The 25,137-nt window shown below is 53.5% G+C and overlaps 2 protein-coding genes across 2 annotated transcripts; both read left to right on the top strand.

Annotated features, from left to right (window-relative positions):
- Positions 1-6,199: 6,199 nt before the first annotated feature.
- On the top strand, positions 6,200-7,411 carry ColSpa_02082 (L-lysine 2,3-aminomutase; the record flags this gene model as incomplete). Its single annotated transcript, XM_049268294.1, has 4 exons — positions 6,200-6,216; positions 6,269-6,456; positions 6,517-7,067; positions 7,121-7,411. 4 exons carry the CDS (start codon positions 6,200-6,202, stop codon positions 7,409-7,411), a joined length of 1,047 nt encoding a protein of 348 aa, XP_049124251.1.
- Positions 7,412-17,579: 10,168 nt separating this feature from the next.
- ColSpa_02081 (uncharacterized protein) lies at positions 17,580-19,130 on the top strand (the record flags this gene model as incomplete). Its single annotated transcript, XM_049268293.1, has 2 exons — positions 17,580-17,587; positions 17,630-19,130. 2 exons carry the CDS (start codon positions 17,580-17,582, stop codon positions 19,128-19,130), a joined length of 1,509 nt encoding a protein of 502 aa, XP_049124250.1.
- Between the last annotated feature and the right edge of the window lie 6,007 nt (positions 19,131-25,137).

The following is a 25,137-nucleotide window of genomic DNA, read 5'->3' as shown; positions in this document are numbered from 1 at the left end:
AGGTCTGAACCCAAATGCCGTTTATTCGATACCGAAAGATCTAGGTACCTCCGTGCCCTGGGTGCTCGGTAACATCAACAGACTGGCTATTCCTAAGCCGAGAATCCTCGTCAAATTATTCATTAAATTATTCGTACGAATAGCATGTGGCAAACAAACACTTGGACAGTATTCATTTAGAGTGTTTGACTGTCTCCCTATGAATCTCAACTCCGGACAGGGGGTTACCTCAACTTAGTAAAAAAGACAAGCAACAAAAGTCCACTTGTAAGCGGTCACACAAATTTTCAGCCTTGGGTCTAGGCTCAGCCAACATCATTCAACATGACAAAACGAGTCCCATTTTCGTCACCCAGTAGACCAAATCCGATGCTAGAAAATGAAAAATAGCAAACCGTTGTATAAATCTGAAAGCCAGCGGATGAATAGAGTTTTTCGCTAATCTAAACCACGGGGTGGGTTGTGTACAGCATAAGAGTGTCGATCACGCCCCTCTCCTCCAAACGCGGCCCCTGTCGAGATTTTCATATGACATCAATTTGGATCCTGGTATTGTACATCGCTTATAGAATCAATGTTTTAGATGTAGCGGTATGGCTAGTTTCTCCAAGCCGAGGAGGTCGCGTCTCGGGAGCTTGGTCTCGATCACAGCCTCCCTCCCGACATCTCGTCCCATACGTCAAGCTCAGAATCATCCTCCCTTTCACAGTCTCCCGCTGTCAAAATCGCCAGAAATGACTCAGACAATTGATCGAGTTACCTTTTCCGCGGCCACTCCTTACAAACCTCGAGCCGAGCGGCTGCAGATCGAACAGGTTTCTCCGGGCTTTTGACCTTACCCGAAGTACCTTACGCAGCCAGCGAATAGATGTGTCCTGAGAAGATGTGGGCAGCTGATTCCTTTTCCAAGACAACTGTCTCATTTCGGACCCCTCTGTAGCCATAACATGGTCTCGCCAAGGCATGCCATGTTGGTCGCAGTGCCGCGGCATGGGTTAAGCGCTCGAACGGGAACGCTTTATTGACAACCACCTTTCTTTTAGCACGATACCCGACATGCGCAACGGTACAAGAGTGGCATTTCACTTCGTCGAACACTTTCAGGATTTCCGCGAGCGGAATCACTCAGGTTGGACGGAAATCTCCGTCTGCTGGTGATTGGGTTCGCTTCCTAGTCTGCCATTACCCCCTGGATACTCATGCCCTGTGCATAGTAACCTTTCTTCTTCTCTTTCGAGTCAACTGGGAATGTTATTCCGATAATAAGAACGGCAGTTGGAGCTCTCGATAGATTGATGTGGCCTTTGAGTTCTGGTCAAAGATGTTCGAAAGTCACAAACAGCCTCAACCTCCTCCCTTGGTTGTGGTACCGTTTGCTGAGCTGTCTTGACTGGCGCAGGTCTGGCTACGCAGCCTATTTACTTGTTTGAATTTATGGATCCTCCAGCCCGTTTCGACCAACTTTTGCAACGCTTTCTAGTTTGTAGTCAGCTCCGAGGAGAACCTCAGGTGCACCATATACACGTTTTACGAACTTGGCTTGTCTTAACAGAGGTCGCTCGTCCCTCTCAATGAGCAACCCTTTCCTTGCTTCAAATATTCATCATCGCCATCGACCCACACGCGGACAACATTAACATACTTACAAAGCAAGACGGGTAGACGAACGGTTGAACAGCCAAGACTAGATAGCCCGGGCTTAAACCCGGCCTTCGGCCCGGCCCTCTAACCAAATTAGTCGGCCCTTGCCACGTCCGCCTTGACAGGCCATCAGAGCACTCGGAAAACATTCCCGTAACATCCCCCCTAAGGTCGAATTCATGGATGTCTAATAACTTGCATCCCTAGATTTTCTGCCCAGAGATCTGCAGTCCATGTGATACGTCCTCCATCCTGTAGGTCCGCATTGTGGAGTTGTCTGGTGGTCCGATAGCATACAGGGGTGGCCGCCAAGCAAGGGCTGACCGTCTTATCACACGATGTAAGTACTTGGCCACAAAGCTCCATTCAATGTGTCATAGAAGCGTTGATATACTTGGAGCTAAAGAATTGCTTGCTGGCGACTAGGGAGGAAACCTGCCCAATTCGCGGTGTACAAGATGTCATTAGTTTGAACAGGTCTGTAAGCCTTTTGTTATTGTACAATATTGCCCTTTAGGCTGTCATTTTCTGAGAACGTTGACTGGATCTTGCAGGCCATTTACGACGGGTTGCATGATGTGCTTGTTGGGAATGATAGTTCAGAACGACGGCGACCAACCATGTCGAACCGGCACCTCACCGGATTTGCCCTCATGCCGGTATGCCAAGCCATCAGCTATCACTGGTCCATTATGATCCTTGCGGTCCCCGATTTTAAATAAGAAAAGAACGTCCGTTCCCAGATCAGGCAATTGACTTTCGACACCGCTCGGCTCACACTCTCACCAAACACTTCCATTTGCATTTCGTGCACATCCATCTTTCAAAACAACAACTGACTAATGCTACTGCGAGTACTATTGCCAGAAAAGCTACCGTTAACCTAGTACGGCCGCTCGTCCCGTCTCCAAACACTGCCTGACTAGCCGGGTTGCCTGCCAACGTAGCAAGGCTAACAACAGCGTAGCAGCAGCCGATGTGCGTTCCGCTTTCTTGATGTTCCCAAAGGCGCCCAAGGCATGTGGCAGTCGTAGAGACGAAACTTCCCGTGCGAAACCCAAGGCAAGAATCAACAGCATGCAATGCTGGTGCCGAAGTACCTCCAAATGGGAGCCACGGGAAGAGCATTACCGTTTCTGTGAATATCGTCATGAGGATGATCACGTTGAAGGAATCAAATTTGTCAGTAAGATATGCGGGAACAATTCTGCCTAGAGAAGACCCCTTGCCACTTCTGTGCTCACTAAGTGAAACCCTCGATTTTTGATGATTAGAGGACTTACACACTGAGAACGATGGTCAAGTATAACACGTCACCCAGCTTGACAATTCTAGAATAAGTAGGAAGTAATCCCCAGGCCACGAAAAGGATCATTCAAAAGCCTAGGCTAGCTTTCATTAGGGTTGCTGCACGATTCATACCACATACACTCAAGGTGAAGAGAAGAGACTTCCACCGCCTGAAGCATGTCAGGTCTCACTACTTTCCTTTGCGGCTTCTGACTACTCTGGGCTTCATCAAGATGCATCCGAGGGAAATGAAGGTACAAATAAGGGCAAGATGAACGAGGCTAGCAGTCATCCAGTTCAGGGTTTTGGTGGTGAATCGAAGTATGACCGAAAGGATCACGCCACCAAGTCCCCCACCCATTGTGCATAGCCCATAGCTAATCCCGTTTTCTTGTCAACCAATGATTGATGACGGCTACGACACTGCTTTCCAAGGCCGCTACATGCACATGGTCAAGGGAATCTGTCAATTGTTTCGGAACTAGGTGCCTGAACCTACCGGCACCAATTCCGGCAGTACAAAACAGACCATGAATTGCCAGTACCGACTACTGAAGGCAACACCGATGAAAGAAGCGCAGTAATCAATAGTGACAGGCATCGTTAGCCACTGAGAGCCGGTTGTCGAACAGCATACCAAAAGGGCCGCCGAGAAGAACTGCGAGGAATCCAAAACCGGATATAATCCATGAAATGTCTGCATTGGACTATGCTTCTGATGGTTTTCTTTCCAGTAAACCTGGAATATGCCAACAGTACTCATCAACACGAACGTGGGAATCATGACTGCCGTGGAACCGACGACCACTTACCACGCTCTCCAGTCATGATCTACGGGCTCATTAGAAAGAACCAGAACTCGATCCTCAAAGGGGCGGTGTCGTGGCAGAGGCTGAGTCTGGGGCAACAGTGGGCCGGTTGGGCTAGGAGAACCGAAGTGAGTAGTGGATCGCAGCGACGGCAACCTACATGAATAGGTATTAGTTAAATTCATCACAAGAAGAAAGAATGAGAGCTGAGAGGCCCAACAACGTACTCTGTGCCACTTCCATTGGAGGCATCTGGCGCTTCGCGTACCTCAGAAGGGTAAAGTTTCGGGACACCCATGGTGGGAAACTCCTTCCACTGAGACACTGATGCCGTTTGCTGAGTGAGCTGTCCGTATGAGATCACACGCATGACCAAGGTTATGGGATGCTTAGCAAGTCTTGCAGCACGTCGAAAGAAGCAAGGAGGTGTACTTCGACTTTTGGCAATCACCACAAGATGCGCAAGAAATGCTAGCTTCTTTAGGTCCTACCGTCTTCGTCTTTGAGAACCTGGCCGTTTGCTTGTAAGCTCTTGTTCCGTATGAAAGTTGAGTTAGCAGACCTTCAAAAGTCCGTTTTGGCTCCAGAGCGGGTCTCCCAAGTACCCTCGGCAAACCCAAGCTCCAGATCGGTCGCCAATGCAGGCATGACAATTGTGACGTCCAACCAGCAGTTGTCTTTAAAGCGCCCTTTCCCCAAGTCAAAGGCATTCTCCGTGGTATTTAGGAGGTATCATATAATGGGTCTAGCGTCCGATCTAAGGTCACCAGGGGTTTTTAAGGCATCGTAGTCAAGATCCCGCTTCTACCAAGGACGGAATTGACATTGTGGTGACTTGACTTGGGCTTCGAGTTGTTGGCTGTGGTCTGTTGGTTGTTGTGATGCCTAGAACTCCATGTGGAGTAGTAGCGGGTCAGCCGGATCTAGTTGTATGGTTGGCGGGTAGTCAACGGACTGTTCGTTGGTCATTCAAAGCTCGCCATACAAGCTGTCTTGAAAAAGCAATATGTCCGTACTCAGACTACTAACTAGTAGGGTGCTAGCGGTCGAAGATGAGGGCCTGTTTACTGTGCGAGGATGTATGCAAAAGCCTCTCGATCCGGAACCCCCACGAAAACTGCCATTGAGGGCGTGATTCATCGGCCTGGAACCTGCGTGAGCTGTGGCAGCGTTGTGAGGCCATCGCGTTCCATACCACATGAGGATTGTCAAGGGATTGCCGCTGACCGGCTCGATCCGTCTTCCAAAAGACATATGACTAGCTTGGGAAGCGACTATTGGTTGAAGCTGTAGGAGAAGGTGCCGGTTGATTTGACCAACCAAAGTACTTCAAGGTGAAACGAGCAAAGCCAGTATGTCGGGTACCGTAACCCCCATATTGCCGATGTACAACGGAGAGTGAGGCCAGCCATGAGAGGGGGGGGGGGGGGGGGGGGGGGGGGGGGTCGGGCCGGGGTTTTACATTAACTTGGTGAAGTCAAGCCCGACGAAGCAGCGCTCTCCGTGGAACTTGCTGTTTGCTCGAGGTAGATCTTTCAGGTTTGTTTTTCCTACCGATGGAGACTCTCCCTCGATGGTTATGCCTGGACTTGGAAAGATCTTATCTAGTGTCCTCGAAGACGTCGTCATTTTGTCTATACGCGCCTGCTGGATATGAAATACAGCAATGCTTCCGCCGACTTTACTTTTTGCAGTTCGTTTTGCATAAGACTATTTTTCTCTCCTTGTCTTATCTTGTGCACCCACCACCATTTCTGCGTTCGTCTTTCGAATAAAGACTGCAGCGAGTATTCTTTGAGATTCAGTGGCCGTTGCCCTCACGACAAAGCTACATCAAAGGTACCTTACACCCTTCCCTTGGCTATCACGCAGCATTCACTGTAAACACGATTCCCGATGGACACAGCCGAGCGCTGCCACAAGTATCCTGGGCCGTTAACCCAGTCATGATAGAATCTTACAGTACCAGGAGCGTAGACGGACGTTGAAATGCTGCCCCCAAGTCTGTCGGCCCATTTTGCCGCTCGTCATATCTCGGCGTTTCGTAGCCATGAGATCCGTAGAGCGACCACCCTACCTCTCATGCAGGGAGCTCAGGCTGTGCTTGCTGAGAGGATCGTCGAGCGTCCATTCCCTCTAGAAAATGACAAACCCATACTCAGAGCACCCTCGGTTGAATTTGATGAGTTTTGGCGCAACATACCATGGTGGCAAGACGTATCCAAGGACGACTTCCTTGATTACCGTTGGAGCGTATGGGCTGTACCTTTCTCAAAATTTATGCTTGTGCACTAACACCCTTTCACCAGAGTAGGAACATGGTTGAGAGACTCCCAGAGCTCCGGGGGTTCCTCAACGCAACCTTACCCGAGAATGTTCCTGTTCGAGGCTCCAGTCATCAAATGGAGCCTCGCGAAAAGTTAATCGATGACATATTCGCCGGAATCAAGGAAGCGACCATGTCCATTCGCTTGACGTGGGTATATTGTTCACGAGTTGCTCGGGTCTTGCTCATTAGGTTGTTATAGGCCGTACATTCTCAGTCGAATCAACTGGGACAACCCCCGAAATGACCCCATCTTTCGCCAGTTCTTACCAACTAGGTCATCAATGTTGCCCGATCACCCCAGACTGACGCTCGATTCGTTGCATGAACGGGCCGACTCACCTGTTCCTGGGCTTGTTCACCGGTACCGGGATAAGGCTTTGTTTCTTCGTAAGCCCAGACAGTAGCCGAATCCCAGCCTCGCCACGTTGACTAATAACGTCTCTGAAGCTGTTTCCGTCTGCCCAACATACTGCATGTTCTGCACTCGCTCATATGCCGTGGGAGCTAACACAGAAACCGTGGATAAGGACTCGTACAAACCTATACTTGCTCGATGGGAGAGAGTTTTTAATTACATTGAAAATACTCCAGAATTGGAGGACATTGTGGTATCTGGAGGGGACTCATACTATTTGGCTCCTCACCAAATCAAGTTGATTGGCGACAGACTGATATCTATGCCCAACATTCGTCGGTTCAGGTTCGCTTCCAAAGGCCTTGCTGTGTGTCCGACTCGGATACTCGACCCAAACGATCCTTGGGTCGACGCACTCGTCGCCGTCTCCGATAAAGCCAAGAAGGCACGCAAGGGCGTGGCGCTCCACACCCACTTCAACCATCCCAATGAGATATCATGGATTACCGAAGAAGCCAGTCAGAAGCTCAACGAAGCAGGGGTTGTAGTGCGGAACCAGACAGTCCTGCTTCGGGGCATCAACGACGACGTTGAAACCATGTCGACTTTGATTCGCAGGTTGGCCAACAACAACATTGTTCCAGTATGGACCAACAACCATCCAAAGCTTCCGAGTTTTTTGCTAAGTGGAAACAGTACTACGTCTATCAGTGTGACATGGTAAAGAAAGTAGAGCACTTGAGAACACCTCTGCAAACGATTCTCGACCTAGAATCAAGGATCAGGGGTTCGATTGCCGGCTTCGTGACGCCTCAGTTTGTGGTGGACCTGCCCCAAGGTGGTGGCAAGAGGTTGGCTTGTAGCTACGCATCATACGACCGTGAGACGGGGATTTCGACATACAAAGCGCCTTCAGTTACGGGTGGCGAAAAGGAGAACAAGGTGTATGAGTACTATGACCCAGTCGCCTCGTTTCTAGGCGAGTGACTGGCCAACCTTTCGAACGAGCGTCTGGCAGTCAAACTTCCTCCGACACTGAAACTTAATCTTGAGAATGGTTGTACCCTGGTTTCGGTACTTATTGAGGGCTATAGAAAGAATGCTAGGTTTACTGCCCTCTCTCTCGAACCATGTTAAAAGAGGTTGTCTGTTTGCCTCGCATCTGTTGCGGATGAACCGTTACTCGGTAGTGTAGCCGCTTCTAACACGGTTCACTCGTCCTCGTTATGCAACAAGATTCTATAGAAAGCCCACACACCGCTCCTAAAAGATGGAAGACTTGCCTTGTTAACATACAGAGTAGGTTGAAGTTGTAGTTTGATTGACGATTGGCCCAAACCCGTCTGCAGGCTTATGTAAGGCGAGTGTGGTCACTAACGGTTCATCCATTGGATTCGAAGACAAAACTTGGCAGAAGAAAGATGAGATATGACTAGCATGCTGGACTCGGAGGATTTTTTATACGTCCTCGGAAGACCCTGAGTTGATTCTGCAATTCCATACCATGGAACATTAATACACCATGCATACATCATTCCTTCGAGAGGTGCAGCGTGATCCATGGAGAACAACACTATGCCCCTTCTACACAAGATCCATGTTGTTCACAATGTTTGCAGAGCTGAGAGTTGCATTTGTTTGCAAATATGCACCTCCTCGTCTACGTCTCGTTGGTGGCTGGAAGCTGCCAAAGTCGCAGAGTCAACAGAACGTTCGTGAAATGCTGTTGGTTCTCTTGCCAAACTGGTAGCACTTGAAAACAGCCGGTGTAATACAAAGATCTAAGCCATTGTGATCCGCTATCTTTTGATCGACGAGAACACAGAGCACAGGGACCAGGTCCAACACTTTCCAGCCCCCGCTTGCCTTCATAAGAGGAGTCTTCTCGGCGAACTAGACTGAGGTATCGATGTGTTAGATGGAGGCAGAGGGGATTAACAAACGGAACACAGGAAATTAGGCATGAGTACAACTGCTTCCACGTCCCGATTGCGTTCGTTCTCCGCCCGACCGTCTAGACGGATTATTAACAGCGGATTGCCATGGATTAGCTCGTTTTTGGAACGATGCTCAAGATTGCGACCTGCTGACAACGCCTGCCAGAAGCATCATCGGGCAATTCCTGGGTCGAGGAAGCAGATGATGAACGACCAATATGATTTGAATCCGTTAGTTTGAAGGACAACCAAATCTGGCGTGAGATAGACCACTACCTGAGCCAAGTCTCCAGCATGGCAATGACGGCAAGTCGCAATCTTGTGGCTGACCCACGCCTGGAGTAAGCCGATGTCCGACGCAGGTCACACGTGGGTTGCTACGCTGGAGTTGCATCGCGAATGGAGGCCACCGGAATCGCGAAATGAGCCAATACTAGCTCAGGACTCACTGGGGATGTGATCTCCCCCATCGTTGCGGATAATTGGTTGGTGACATTTCTTTTGGTTCGCGAACTGGCAGCTTCCATGTTTGGTGGAATATTCCTTGGGGAAGACGGCAAAAGCCGGGGTTGGCTGAGATGATGTTAATATCGACCCTTCCGTCATCATACCTATTTTGAGTAACGACCGCCTTTAGTGGCACTGCATTTCGAGGGGGTTGGAGGAGTCGTGCACAATTACAATGAGTAGCAGAGAGATTGTATGCATAGCACAAGGCGAAGCTGTGTGTGGTGTTTCTTGCACCACGTGCCATTACATACTTTTGGGCTGGTTCCCGTGGTTCTGCGGGGACTCAGTAGTTCACCGATCGTGCCGCGCGTTGCCTTGGTTTCACGAAGTGAGTACGGCTAGGTTTCAAGCGCGGAACTCAGTCATTGAGCTGGCGGGCCAGTCGTCTGTTTTTTGCAAGACGAAGAAGGTGAGGTCTGCACGCGGGCGGCGAGCTAACGGCAGTACCCGAAAGACCTCAGGTGGGCTGGTGAGAGTGGCTTGATGGCGGCTGAACCACAACCCGAAAGTAGACAGGGTACCCCCTAGGTTCGAGTTGATATTGACGGCTCCAACTGAGTCCGTTCCTTCGTATCCTGGGGCAAGGACCAGCAGGCTTCTTCAAAATCTCGAGTTTGAGGCAGACAAGAGGGGCAGCTGGCATCTTGAAATTGTTATTCCTTTTTCGGAACGGAACGCTGCTCGATTGAGCGGCTGCACGTGAGCCGGCAGCTTTGTGCGACTTACACCATGACTCGCCCTTGTATTGTTCCGAAGTGTGGCTGAAGATGACAGGGCACGACTGAGATGTGTGCGACTTGGTCTTTTGTGTTCACTATGTCGAGATGGTCAGACAAAGTCTCGTAGCAGGTTGATTTCCAATTCGACATGTTCCGCCCGGTGCAAACTGATGACACGAGATTGAAGGGTTGCCACGTGAGCGGACCGGCGGTGAAGAATTTAGGCGGTGCAGCTGCTTTGCCAACGTCACGAAACCTGATGCATGCCTGTCACAAGTGGCAAAAGAGAAAGAAGCAAAATAGAGGGAAGAAAAGGAATCTGGCGAGGGAGAGAGGCAAGTTTGGAAGGGGTTCCCGCGAGGCCTGTCGCAAACATCAGCAGGCACCATCCTTGGGACCCGCCGGGTCCCTTGCAAGCCAATTCTAAGGATCCTCTTGTCTTCTCAGAAGAGGAACAATGTTTGCTTCACGTTGCGGGAGTCACCAACAAGCGAGTATGCGGTGAGGCTTGCCGCCTCGGGCGTCCCGTCGGGAGCGGAATATTCTTTGAGAGACAGACTCGACTCTAGGCTCTTCCGGCAGGGGTAACGGAGTGTTGTCGAGTTGATCAGGCGAGGAAACATGATCGTCAGTGGGTTATGTGGAATCAGCCAAACCTGCGGTGTGAGCATTTTGTCCGATTTCTTCCCATCGCTGGATCGAACCCCTGCCCGGCGATGAGCCCGCGAACTCGGATTTGCGAAAGCGGTCAAGGCTCGACTTTGCCAAGTTCCGGGCTCGCCTCTCGTTGCCCTCTTCAGCCAAAGGCTTTATCTGCAAGGGCAGAGAGAGATAGCCACGGAAAGATGAGGCTCCGGTCAATAATCTTAACCAACTGCCTGCAGTCACGAGAAATGAAACGGACGGTGGAGATCCTGTACCTGTGCCTTCAGTGGAGAGCATGGGGCACGATGCGGATCCCATCCATATCTCTGGGGTTTAGCGATGTGGAGGATGTGAGTCGAGGAATGAAAGGCTGTCCGGGTCCGTCGGCTCTTGCGCGGAGGCATAGTGGGCAAGGGATGAGGCGAACTTTGCTGTCGCGGTGAAGGGAAATGTGTATCGGGACAGTAGTAGTGGATTATAACACAAGGAAGATGGAGCAGATGGGGCGGGAAGAAGCAAGAAAATGCTTCGAGAATAATTTTGAAAATTGAAGAATGGCCAGGGATGATAGTTGACTCGGTGTTCACCCAGGGCTGGCCGGTGCTCGAGTCGTGATCCCGGCCTTTTGAGTCTCGCCCAGGTTATAAGTTGGGGATTTGATAAATGACAATGTCTCCAATCGTGACCCATTATCTCGAGCTAAACATTGTGGCGGCCTTTCACAACGCGGTGATTGTACGAAGATTAACGAAAAACTCAAAGCACTCGAAGCCCTGGTAAGCTGGAGATGAGCGGATGCTCGTAGGTGCATAAAGTCTAGTCACGACCTCCACCGTTTCGGGAATCGGCGTCGTAATAGACGTGGAGTTTCTGCTTGTTCAAAAGCCCTCGAAGGGACCCAGGAGCCCTGCTGAGTGAGGTTGCTCTTATGCTATTTGATAACTTCCACCTGCCTTAGTGTGGTCCCAACGGTTCGTCCGGTGATGCTGCTTCTTGTAGTGTCAATGTCTTAAGATCTGCGCTATGACTCTCCTCTTTCGTCCAAACCCTTGAGTCAACACAGTACGAGCCAGGCAAAATGCGGCAAGATTCATCTGAGGCGTTGACTTGATGGGAAAAGTGGGATGCGAATCGGACAGGCAAACAAGGCGACGAACATATGGGGTGTTATCGACAACGAAACCATCATTGAACTCGCTAGGGTTTGTGTATTTTTTTCCAACGGGATTAGACAAGGCCTCTGGCGCTGTAAGCTTGGCCCTTTCTCATCATCGACGATGTGCCGAACTCCGTAGCAAGGGCAAAAATAGGGGCGCGCACATCTTCTTCCATCTTTGTATCCTGTAGTGGTCCCTCCGTGGAGTAGTGTGTCCGTCATGTTGGTATGACCGTGGCCTCGGGCCCAGAGCGCCATGCCGATCAGTTCACATTAGGGAAAGAGAAGTTTCTATTGCGTGCGTGTTGCGTGTTCTTTGGCGGCGATGAAGTTGTATTTGCTGCTCCTGTATCTTTAAGCTCGTTGTATAATGTGGCTTCTATATCAGCGACGTGCAGTGCATATCGGCAAGACTTTGTAAGCGCTCGCGGCTGACAAGCTTGCAACCCGTTCGTCCCTTCGAGCGGCTATTTTCGTGTTGAAGCGTTCAAGCTAGCTTGAACGAGCTTCCTATCTCGACGTTGAAGGTACCTCGGCGACCCGTTTGCCCGTGTGGATATAAAATAGGGCGATCCAGCTCTTGGGCACGACGCTCAGTGGGGGCTAAGATGATTGCAGTAGAAGAGCCATGGAAGTGCCTTGACGGCTGGAAGCTCTACTCAAGAATCGCCCTGTTTCAAGCACTTCTTACGTCCGTAGTGTAAGCTCATGCATGCAGTGTGCCCGGTCCGGTCTCTTGCTTCTCTTCCAACAGCGTCCAGCGTCGTGCAAGGGTCGTCCCAGGTAAAATTACCTGCTCGTTGCTTTTCCCGACGTCGTCGCGTCCGCCAAGCGAGAAAAAAAAACAAACTCAAAAAAACTCTGTGCTTCCGCATCGGATAGTTAAGGTTCAGCTCCTGATCAGTGCATCGACTACGTGTCCAAGGTTCGTCCCTTCACACCGGCGGTAAAACGAAATAAAGGGACTTGCCAGACTTTTGTGCTATGAGCTGCCCTCGAAGCTGTCAAGTTTGGGCCGTTGTCTGAAAGACCATCCAATGTCCCTGAAGCAAAGGACGCAGAGGTCCCCGAACTGGGCCTCCCCTCTTCCGAGTCTTCTGGCGCAGGTTTGTCTTCACATTCCTCCTCGTGTGACTTATCCTCGAGCTGCTGGGGTTGCGATCCGCCTGGACCAAAATAAAATGTCGACAGGGATCAACCCGAGAATGAGTGACCGAGCATCCGCTGCCCGAGGGCGGAAAGGGTCATTCGAGGTTCTGCGTTGCAGCGCAACATTCGGGGCTGAATAAAGGATGCACTTGCATTTTGTGTGATATTCAGGCACAAAGGCAGATATGACAGGGGATCGCAGACTCGTCTGACATATTTGTAGTTGATTCTCCTCCCGTTACTCGACGAGAACGAGAAAGCGAGCAGCTGCAGCAAGGGGAGAACAGGGAGGGCATGTTGTGGGCAGGGCTTTGCTTGTGTAGCCACATCAATTCCTTCCTCAGAGCCCAGTGAATGGACGCGGTACTAAGGTAGATAACGCTAATCGGCTGCTTCCAGACACGGCACATCCCACGAGAAGCTGGATATGCAGAGCACAGAATGCTGTGCAACCACACGAAGGTATGCCAAATTTGATCGGCCCAACCTCTCGCTGGAATTCTGTCTGCCGTTGCCGTCCTCAAACGCCTGCGAACCGCTGAAGAACTTCCATCTTTGTCCGCTCATCTGCTTGCAAGCGTTTGTGTGTGTCGTATTGTGCAGGCGATGTCATGGCCCCCCTTGCTGGTTTCGCCGTCGTAAGCATCAGACGGGCGCCCAGGTCGTCGGCATAGGAGAGAAAGCTCAAATATGATATAGGTCGGCCTTCTCTCTCTGCCAAATCATGGACGCCGTTATCTAGCGTACAGGTGAAGGTGCTGGATGAATCCTTCCGGCCCCGAAACTGCCATGCTTCAAATTTGTTCCATTGCATGCCACGCCCGATCTGTTGGTGATCAACATTATCAATACCATTCTTGAGAGCTCACCCCAGTCCAAAGCTACCCTCATTGGAGCCCTGTCGGTGAATTAAACCATACTTTTTTCTTACGTATAGTACCTTACTTTGGGCTACCACAGTACTCTATTCTCCGTCCCTGGCCCATTACTTCCCTGCTCTTTGTCCCTCTGCACCAGTGGACCCGGAACCAACAAGAGGACCCTCACTCACCCAGCAGCTTGCAGGGAGTCCAGGACTTGGGGAGGTCAGGTCAATACCACATTCGGCAGCTTCTTGTTGGAGTTGGTGGAGACAAGGACTGGACTGCTTGGGATAAGGGGGCACGACCAAAGGCGATTGGGGGATTCTTGGTGGAAGTGTCGTCCTGGGCAGCACCAAAGAAACAGGAGGACTAGGGAAGGCCACGAATGATGGGTGCTGCTTGTATTGCGCTCGCTACCCCGGCGCGCATACCAGGTGTGATGGGCGCGTCACCGTGGGACCCATCACCGTGGCCACCATCGAGTCGCGGGCGTCGACCGGGGGAGGATGAGGAGGACATGGAGCTATACCAGCACCGCCCTCGGCCCTGCGCGGCGGCAACGATGGACATGGGCATGGGCAGCGTGGACCAGCATGAACTCATAAGTTTCCTTGACGACACGGATGCGGACGCGGATGAGTTTATTCTGTCCTGCCCATCTCCTCCATCATCATCATCTGTTCCTATTGCGTCCACTCTGATCGACAACCGCGACGAAGACGACGACAAGATCGACGGCGATCCCTCCACAACCGCCGGATTCCCCCATAGTAATACTTTCCTTCTCTCCTCTGCGCGGTCTAGCTTCTCTTCGACAACCTTGACAGCCATAACAACAACGGCATCAACAACAACGACAACGACGGCGACGATGGCGCCCCTTCCCATTGCCAACAGTTTTCTCAGCGGAAGCGGGGGCGGCGGCGGCGGCGACGCTAGGAGCAACGGTAAGAAGACGACAGTGACGGAGACAGCTGCCGGCCGACGCACCAGCGAGGATAGCGTGGACCGGTCTCATGGGCTTTGGGACTATTTGCATCACGGACTCGACGGGTACAGCTCGCCCGATCTGAGACAATTCCAACAGCAGCAACAACAACGTTCCCCTAAGCAACAGCAGCACCAGTCGTCCTCGTCATCGTCATTTCATAACCTCCACCTAAGGCCCAAGTCGTCCAGGAGCCATCAACCCTCCTCCAATGTTCCGCGGACCAGCTCTGAGTCTGGGACAACGGGGAGTTTGACTGCGACTCCGACAGCGAACTCGGCGACCTGGGCACTGTGGACTGGCTTGAGCCACGAGAAGCGCGGCAGCAACGGCAGCAAGAAGACGATGGCGACGACGTCGTCGGCCCACTCGACAACGACGACGACGACGACGACGATACCGATGATGCACGGCATGCGGGAGACGCTGTCCTCGGCCGGGTCAGCGACGATCGTCCCTCCGCCGGTATCGCCGTCGACGGGATCCTTCGGCGCAGAGATGACGAAACAGGAATTCGAGGCTTTGCCAGAGGCCATTCAGCGAAAGGTGAGCAAGACATTTTTGTATTTCGTACTCTGTCATCTTCATTCCCCTCCCCCCTCCCAATGTGTTGCTTGCACCGGTTCTCCCCTCGTTTGCTATTGTTCTTCCCAAGCCCCTTCTTTCCCCCACCCGTCCGTTTCTTCTTCAGAAGCTCCTTTCCGTCGCCATATCTGCCGCTCTGGATGGCAACCAACTCCCTTTGTTGGCAAGTGCCGGGTTGTTCACTTAGCGCAGCCCCCCCCCCTCCCCCCCGGTCAAGGGACCGAGGGACACGCCGTCGTGTCTCTGGAAGTTTTCTTTCCGAGACTTGCCAGAGCAGTCCAGCGCCCGCTTTCACCCTCAGGCCCTGTCCGCACGGGGGTCGGGCTTATTTCCGATGCCAACCCCTAGGGTAGAGGCACAGACATGCCTAGAACGGTGTCAAGGACGCTGATGCAATGGACTCGGCCAGTCACGGGAAGCGAAGAAGTGAGTCGAGGCCCGCCTCGGATGAGGATCAGGCTGATGACATGGGTGTTGGGTGAGTGAGATGAGTTGAGAGGGCTTGGTTCCAACGAGCTCTTATCACTCACTTCCACTCAGCTGCTGAAAGGGTCCAGACCGGGGCGCTCCATTGAGTCCCTGGCCTGAGCCCGGGGTACCTCCCCTTGCCAACAAACCCGCCTGAACTCCGCCTGTATAGTTGCAGCGGAGGTTTGCGGCTTGGGGGGAGGGGAGGGGGAACCGGCCGCGGATATTCAGGTACCCATGGACTCGAATTGGCTCGCTGAGGGTTATCCAAGACCCCAATTGCAGCATCTGCAGCATCTGCGGCACAGAGAACTGAGTCCACTGAGACATGCACCTGGACCAGACTGCATGGCCTGCTTTAGCTCTTCACTATCAGAGGCTCGGGGCTACTGTGCTGCTCTGCCCGGCCCCCCCTGCCGCCCACTCAACATACCTTGTTCCTCGCACACACGCATTTCTCCCCCAGTTCACCACAATCATCACCTCTCTGTCCAACCGACACCCAGCAAGCAACTTCTTCAATTTCTCTCGCCCTCGCCCCCACACCCTCCATGCACCCAGGTCCAATATCACCTTCATCACGTCCGGACAGCCAGTCAGCATTGGTCAGTCATCATCAGGCACAGGAGCGGGCGCGAGAACCCTCTTGCGTTCATGCTCCTCCAGCTCATGCATATGCATAGCAGGCAGCCGTTGAAGACTGGACCACGTCCACACATGAAGACGGAGAGGGCGATTGACCGGCGGCTCGACGAAGAGAGACGCGATGAGCAGTGATGGACTGCCATCACGAACTTGCATATGGCGAATGGCAACGCGTCGACGAAGTTGGCTCGCAAACCACGCCGAGGGCTTCATTGTCAACCACAATAAACAAGCCGTCCCAATCTCATCCCCTCACTTCGGGCATCGGCTGGCCTTCGCATAGCCTCATCTCTCATTCCTCACCCCTCATTTTTCACTCGTCGTTTTCTCGTCTCCAACATGCAGCACGGCTCCGTATTGCACTATCGGCACTCACACATATCGCAACACCACTCCTGTCTGTGTCCCCTCCCTTCTCTCAGATCATCAGCCATCAACACTCCCCGTGCCATTGTGCTGCCCAAGACCGAGCGACGTGTCTCACCCCAACGTAGAACTTGGCCCGACCATCTGTCATGTCTCTGGCTTGTTCCCTCGTCGTTCCTGTCCCCCCCCTACTCAGATTCCTTTTCCTCGTCCCGTCCCCGTCATTGCAACGGCGGGCTTCTCTGTTTGGGCAGGACCAGCATATCCCAATTCCCACATTCCATGGAACCCCCCGGGCCGCCAAGTGGTGCTGCTGGCTAAAATGGACAAGCGAGCTAGGCCGCTTACGCCGTTGGTGTCCCTGGTGCGGCGTGGGCTCTCGAGCTACAGTGGCATAGCGTCGTTTTGGGCGTCTGTCTGCCCTGTCTTGTCTTGTCGTGTCGTGCCCGTCGCTGTCGTCCCTCACACGCACAAGTCAGTCTGCGCACGGCACCTGCATCCGCACTGACCTGACTTGACGTGCATCAATACGGACCTCCTTTCTACCCTCGTCCTATCCAATAGCTCTCGCTTGCCGTCCCTGCACCAGCCATCCGCCACTCCTGTCTCAATCGACGGCTTGGAGCTTTCCGTCAAGCCCTGGATCGCTGCCGGGTTGTCCCTGGGTTGCCCAGCGCAGACATCCCAGAAACCCGAGCTAGGTCCTGGGCCGGGGCTGAATGAATTGAGCTCGAGCATGTTGATCTCGATGTATTGGACTTGGCTTCAAGTGAAGCAAGTGCGAAAAAGCACAGGTCCTGCTGCAGTTGCTACCACTTTACTGCTACAAGTCGAGTGAGTGCAGCACCGCATCCACGGCGGACCGCAGTCCATCCTTGCCTATCTGGTCCATCACTCGACGGCAGCTCCATCCTTCATGCATCTCAGTAGATGCAATGCAGGTCCCATCATCCACAAGCACCACCGCAACGTAACGCAGCACGACACGGGTGCCAACGAGCACAGTCCAGGAGCACGACGTCTCCCCCATTCTCACATACCCCTTTGCCCATTCCTGTACTAAGACAATACATGCCCGCTTCTGCTTCTCAATTCCATTCTTGCTTTCGTCCCCATTCCAGCCAATGCCTTTGTATCTTTCTTCTTCCTTACTAAATATTCTTTAGTACTTCAGCTCCCTCGAACGCCTGCACTTCGCCAGTCTTGCCCCGGCTCCTAATCCCCCGGCCAAACATCTCGATGTCTACTGCAGTCGTTCAGACATCAACCCCAACCCCAAGACCCTGAAGCAGCGCCGCAGAGAACGACAGGCCAAGCTTGCTTCCGACCAGGCCTCCGACCGCGTCAAGAGACGGCCCTCTCGTCGTGCCGGCCCCCGCTCTTCAACCTCGTCCGTATACGTGCGTATGCCAGACAAGATAAAGAAGAGGCATTTGACCACCGAAGAGCAACTCATTGCGTCCCGAAACCGGAGACACGACATCATCCTCGACCCGGCCGATGAGGCCGTTTACAAAGTCCGAAGAAGAGCGTCCAGCCTGATAACCCAAGACGAGCTGTGGAGTCCGACCCTGTCGGTCAGACCTCAAACGATGGACACCCGACCAAGCCAGGACACACACAAGCGCGTGTCCAGACCTGAAGAGCAAAGGTCGCCCCAGAAGAAGCGGGACTCCTTCTACGACAGCTTTCGTTGGCTCGAGGAGGATGACGAGTTGGATTTGCGTTTGCAACTGGATGACTACCATGCCAACCTACGAGATGACCTCCCCGCCAACTCGAAACAGCGCAGGCCGTCTTTCCGCAGGCACCTATCCATCACCAAGATTCCTTTCGGCCGCACCTCACTCTCCGTCAATCGCCCCGGCACCACGCCTGGCGTGATTAGCAACCCTGCGTCCCCGCGCTACGCAAATTTTCCAAGTAGTCCTCAGCCTGCTTCGCCCGGACATGGCCGCCGAAGATCCCGCGCCCTGTCGTTGATTTCGCCAAAACATAGCCCTCAAGACAGTCTTGCTACCTTCGACCCGGAGGCGGCTCACTACCAAGACCCGGAGGCCCGCCTGAAGCTGCGAGTGTACCTTGCGTCTCCTCAAAAGTTTGACGAAGCCATCGAGTTCGGCTTTCCTTCCAAGGAGGCCCTGGCTTCGAAGCCAGGCAAGAACGTCAAACAACCCAAGGTCAAACAGCCGAAGCCTGCGGTAGCAGATGAGACGGAAACCTTGCGCACTTTCCTTGCCGACGACAGGTCTTCTATCTACAGTGACGACGGATCCCTCGACTCGGACTCTCCCAAGACACCTCATGAAATGGAGATGACAGGGCTTCGGCCACCGCCCATCAAGAGCGATCAACCTCATTCGCCCAAACCATCGACTGAGTACGCACGGATACCGGCAGAGGCCAGGGAGATGACTTTGCGCATGACCCTGACTCGACCCGATCTACGAGCCCACGAAGACCAGATGTACGGCTGGCAGAAGAACTGCCCACCCAGTAGGAAATCAACCAACGCCTTGCGCGATGAGTTTCCGACATCGACATACGTCCGAGATGGATCATCAAAAGAGAGCATCGAGCGTCAGTTCGCGGCCATGGATCAAGAGAACGCTCAGGCTGGCGACCAAGGCGTCATGAAGCGTTTTTGGAACAAAGTCCGTCGAGGGCCCGCATAACTCTTTGATCTGAGTGACGGTCATTATGCTCAGCCTCAAAGACCGAGTCGCAATATTTCGCAACGCCCCATTAGACAGAAGCGGCGAGGTTGCAAAACCTGCATTACGACATCAATAACACTTGCTTCTTATACCCCCCCCCCCCCCCCCCCCCCCCCCCACCAAATCTGTATACAGTTTCATCTTATAGTCTATTGTTTTCCTATGTCACCAAATTCTTTGCGAGCGACATTGTGTTTTGAGCCGGAGTTAGCATGGAAACGTCAGAAGCATGAGGGAGGAGTTACTACGAGAGAGGCATTTACCGCCCTTTCCGCCTGTCATATTTCACAATCACACGGGGGAGCGTTGTCGTAGGGGTAGATCTTGTCTCAAACGGGGAGGACAGGGTAGTATTTGCTAGTAATGGACTCTCGCGAGCGTCTGCTAGCCAGATTACCAAGAAAGATTTCCAACTTAGTTGCTACTCAAGCTCCAGCCGTCCATGTGGTACATGTCTATGGGAATGGCATGGTGACACTAGTCTGTGTCAAAAAGGTTGCGTCGACTCCGGATGGCACTGGACGGCTAAAGGCGTAACGCGGCTCGTCACCTCCAGTGTCAACGGCGAAATCACCGCGTGTTACATCCCAGGACTCCTCGGAGGGGTAAAAGCAGTAGACTAGGTAGGATAGCAGAGTAGAGACGGCTGACCCAAGAACCCGGTTGATAGTCATCCTAATCTTAAGCCTCACGGACCCTTCTTCTCGGGGGTTCCGCTAGACCAAAGTTGTAATCGAAACGCACCAGAAGGCCCAACCTTTTTTTTTCATTCCTTTTTTCACGTAGGCTGCAAGTCCCTGGCATCTAAGACGAGCGGCTCGTTTATTGGGAACCACGGTCGTCAAGAGGGGCCGCGAGGATTCGGAACGCAATGACGGGTGATGAAAATCCGGGAGCCAGTGTGTCGAGGGTGATGGGATGGGCCCTGTGTTTTTCAGTTTGGCTCATGGACTTGCAGTCTGCGAGGGCGTGGGTGTCCATCACATTCTGCTGTCATGGCGGCGCTTGGGGCTTCTCATGCCGGGGGGGTGTTAGCGTCCTCAAGCAGGAGCTCGATAACGGGCGAGGCGACGCGAGAGCGAGCCACAAGCATGCACATCATGTAAAGGCTGGGACAGGAGGGGCCGAGGGACTGTGCGCGCGTGGCAGTTCCTAGCAGATGGGATGGCATAATGTCAGGCTCGAGACGTGTGGGAAGAGTGAGTTGGGGCATTTTGTTATTTGGGTGGGTTCATTCCCCTCGGGACGGCCGTGTTCCGTGGATAGACTGAAGGTTCCTAATATCGAACCACCGGGACAGTTGAATGGTTCCTTTTGAACCCCGCGAAGAGCTACCGTGGTCATTGGGATTTGCATACAGGTGGAGGGTTGCTGGGAACTGGGGTTTGTGGCCGGCCGTGGATTTGAGGCGTTGTTACTATTGGGTCTGTGGCACGGCACATTCCATCGAGAGGCACACCCGAAAGACTGCCAGCATGGAAACCAGCATATCACGACGGCTGGCTGTCGTCGGTTTTCTGCACTAGAATCCCTTGGAGGGAAAAGTTGGAGGAAGAGCCGTTATTTGCCTTGCCGTCCAATGGTTCAGATGGGAAAAAATAATATAAAAAATTGAAACAAAAAAGTATGATACGCATTGCATAAGAAAGGAAATGCTGTCATCACACCGATAGTTGCTATCGTACTTGCTTTTTTTTGTTGCGTTTTTTGAGACGAAGAGCTCGGACCCAAGTCTACCATAGCTCCAAAGTAGTTCGCGAGGGGGAAGCGAACGGGGTTCTCGGCGTTCAGCGCGCGATTCAGGACGCTCGTTTAGATGGAGAAGAAAATGCAGGGCCACCAGCCAGCTCGGACGCCAAGGGCGAGCCCATTGATGCCACGTGCGAGGGACTCCTGGTCGGGTTTGTTTCTTTCTGTTGCTGCGCACTTTGACATGTTTCGGGTTTGAGGACAGGGAGGTAGGATTCCAAGAACGGAAGAGGGACGGCACGTGGCTGGGTTCAACGTGTGGAGACTGTAAGGTCAAACGAATGGATGCGAGCTTTGAGGACCTTCGGTCAACTTGCGAACCCTGGTTGACTTGAAGATGCATCATCGCGAGTCTTTCGGTGCTTTCTCGTTGATGAACAGCCGCGATGGGAAGGTCTGGACTTTTTCTGCTGATTTATCTTTGAAGTAGGGAACCCGCCGACCCTGTTCTTGAGGGGCACGGTGAAGCTAGTCATTCGAGAATCTCCGGCTGCGATGCGATGATAAGGAGTCTCTGCTCAAACGAGTCTAGTTTGCAAATTGAGGCAATATTGCGTATACAAAGTGGAGGAGTGCCACAATCGGGACCATTGGCGCTGTAGACGTGCAAGACGAACTTGCATGAATCCAAACAGTCCCAAAGCATTGTCACACAACCGGGAGGCTTGAAGTACCGTTGGAGGACTAGTAGAAAGCATGGGATACTACCGGTGTACGCCCAACAGAAGTTGCAAACGCCACCCCGAACCGTCTCTGGCAAGCAGATCGCAGGTTTGCACTCGGATTTCGATGGCACCAAACAGGGGTGACTCCATGGATTAAAGCCAACGGATTCGATACCTGCCGATTTACCACATTTATCAATTCGGGACAAATAAAGTGGCGGTACGTTTACTTATCTGGTCAAAGGACTCGGAAGAGCCAGGGATCCGGTTCAAAAGGGGGACCGAGAGGATGCCAGGGGAGCCGGTCCGTGATAACGGACGGTGTGGGGCCGATGATCGCCGGCACCGGTCATCTGACCAAGTAGCATTGCAAAGAGTCTCCATTGCCTTTTTGGGAAATCAGTTAAGCACGCCACTTCTGCTTTACCGTATCCTGAACGAACATCAATACTTCTCATTTCATCGGGCGAGAAGTTAAGTTTGGCCCCATTCATTTTGCTACCTTCGTGGGTTGAGGACGTTACCAGGCAGACAGTATGAGATCTACGTCGGATGACCTGAGATCTTTGGGGGTATTCACATCTCCAAATCTCGGCATCAAGCGATTTCATTTAGCATGTCATTCAATTGCCTCGGGAATGGGCTCTCAAAATGAGAATGAAGTCCGCCGAACAGCTCGACGTATGACTTCTGTGCTCGTCACGTGATAGCGCGTGGGTGGACCGGGAAAGTGGATCCCCGTGTGGCGTGGCCAAACGTCACGACACAGAAATTTTGGTGAGCCGGGACCCTGAGATTATGAGCGTGCTGTAAGGGACGCCACTCAACTCCAGGCCCTTTCAATATCGCCAAAATTTCGCTCAAGATGTTGAGAAGCTCGAGCAAGCCATTTGTGTGCTGGCGGTGTCTCACAGCCAAGACGTCGCTGTCTCCTGTGGCTAGCGGCGGGCCGAGCCTTACTCCACAGCTTCAACAGGGCTCCTCTGAGGTTTCCAGAAGAGTAGGCCTGAAACTCCCTGCACGAAGTATGATGAATATCAGAATCAACTGGGCTGACATGATTCACAGTCATATGCTTCTGCAAGATACAAGTATGGTGGAGGCGGCGGCGGCGGCGGAGGAGGGGGAGGTCGACGTCGCGGCGGCCCCTTGACCTCGGCTTCGGGCCAGGAACTCGCTCATATCCGCGAAAAGTCGGATATCAGGGAGCGGCTCCGGGATTGGGAGTCTAAGAACCACGAGCCCTCTCGCCGCCTGCTCCAGGACATGCCAGTGCAGGACACCCCGCTGTCCAACTACTTGACCAGGCCGGACCTGCTTCCCGGCTCCACGGATGCGCTGGGTGGGGAAGAAAGCGAGCTGCAGAGGAACAGCAAAAAGAATCGCGCACTATTCGAAGCAGACGAGCTCGCTGATTTGCGCGGGGCCACATCGGCGCTTGTTGCCGGCGACTTGGTCGAGACGAGGTAAGTCGATTACGACTTCGCTCTGCCAAGAAGACATCTCTAACGAGTCGTAGGTATGGAAGCGGACGCCTGCCTGTGTTGGCGGTTTGCTTGGGACGTCATTACGGGCTGCAGTACTTTTACATGAGCACTGGCGAAGTCGTTCCTGAGCACAACATCCCCACACTTTTCACGCTCACCAATTTCATTGACCCGGCCAAGCTTCAGCCACTAGTCGCTATCCTGCCCGAGGAGCCCGTCACCAAGCCGCGCAACGTGTTGTTCCACAAGCACAACCCGGCAGCCCTCAAGACGGCTTCTCGCCTGCAAGGGGAGCTGATCAAGTTCTACCAGGACTCGGTCTCGTTTTACCAGTCTCACCTGACGTTGGACAATGCCAGCAGTTTCTTGGCACACCCGAGAAGCCGCAGTACCTCGACCTTGAAGAACTGGCAGACAAGTTGCTGCCAGAGTACCTCAAGCAGGAAGGGCGGTTCCTCCCGCACGCCCTGTATGCTGTCCACACCGCACTCAAGCGCGATGAGTGGGGGTTTCGCCCCCTGAATATGAAGTGGCACAGGCGCAACTACATCTACGAGGTCCGACCCATCTCCGACATCCGCATCCTGCGCAAGGTCGAGAACCAGGTCCGCGAGCTGGTCGAGGGCGCGGCGCTACGTGAAAACCCGGCGGAATCGCTCTCGCTGCTTAGGCAGAACAGCCTCGGCTCCTTCATTCTCAAGGCCCGCGGCGTCATCCAGGCGAACCGGCTACGGAGAGAATGGACGCCGCATGGAATGATCGGCCCAAGCAACGAAAAGGTCGACAACCTTGCGCTGTGGACGAAGCAGGAGGTTGACTACATCCGATTCATGGAACTCTGGGCTTGCCACCGCATCGTGCCCAAGGCCTCGCAGCTCGAGAGTTTGGGCTCAACCATTCTCCGGCTGACGAGCGTATACAACGATGCTGACTGGCTTGCGCACTGGACCGGTTTCACATTCCTCCAGGAGATTGGCTGGATCCCGCCCTGGGAGATCCCGGCCCGCTATGAGTACAAGTTCCCCGACACCAAGGTCCACAGGGGCGCCGACATGGTCATGCCGCTCGTGGACGTGAACGGGTCCCTCCGACCCGACATTGCCGAAGGCCACAGGCGTGACTGGGGTGAGACAACCATCTTTTGCGTGGACTCCGAGCAGACGGCCGACGTCGACGACGGCTTCTCCGTTGAGGCGACTGAGAAGCCGGGAGAGCATTGGATTCATATCCACATCGCCGACCCGGCGTCGCGCATCGACCCTAAATCTGACCTCGCACGCCAGCTGGAGAAGGCCCCGTCGAGTCTGTACCTGGCCGGGTTTCCGAACAAGATGCTGCCGCGGGATCTCGAGCGGCAGTTCTCCCTCGACCCGGGCCAGCCGGCCTTGACATTTAGCGCCAAGGTCAACGAGCAAGGCGAGATCTTGGACTACAAGGTCGAGCCGGGCACACTCCAAAATGTCCTCCACGTGCCAAAGAACGAGGTTGCCGCCATTCTCCCCGGTCTGCAGCCCCAGTCCCCTCGGCCACGGACACCTTCGCCGTCGGCAAGCCGCCAGCGCCGCCACAGCCTGTGAAGCGCATTACCACTGCCGCCGAGCTCTCCCAGAAAGACAAAGACGATCTTCTCCTCCTCGATAAGCTGTGCACAACCCTCAAAGACCGTCGCGTCGAAAAGGGGCAACTCCCCCAGTTCCGACCCCGCTTCAGCTCCCCCGAGGTATCTCTCGACTCCGTCGTCGTCAAGGGCGATCCGGACGTCCTGGATTCCTCCATGGCGTGGCAAGGCGACCCCTTTATCAGATTCGCCCAACCGCACCCCACCCCGGCCGACCGCCTCGTTGAGCGCCTCATGCACACGGCCGGCGAGGTCGCCGCGAAATGGTGCCGGGCCCGCCATATTCCCGTCCCCTACAGCACACAACCCGAGGCGCTCCGCAACTTAGACGAGCTCTCCACCTTCCGCCGCACGCACGTCGAGCCCCTCACCGCCCGCGGCGAGCCAGTCTCCGTGGACACCCTCCATAACCTCTTTGCCCTCATCGGGACCTCGGAGCTCTCCGC

Source organism: Colletotrichum spaethianum (assembly GCF_022836535.1).
Source record: "Colletotrichum spaethianum MAFF 239500 DNA, contig04, whole genome shotgun sequence".
NCBI classification, from domain to species: Eukaryota; Fungi; Ascomycota; class Sordariomycetes; order Glomerellales; family Glomerellaceae; genus Colletotrichum; species Colletotrichum spaethianum.
This window is presented reverse-complemented; position numbering and strand designations above follow the sequence as displayed.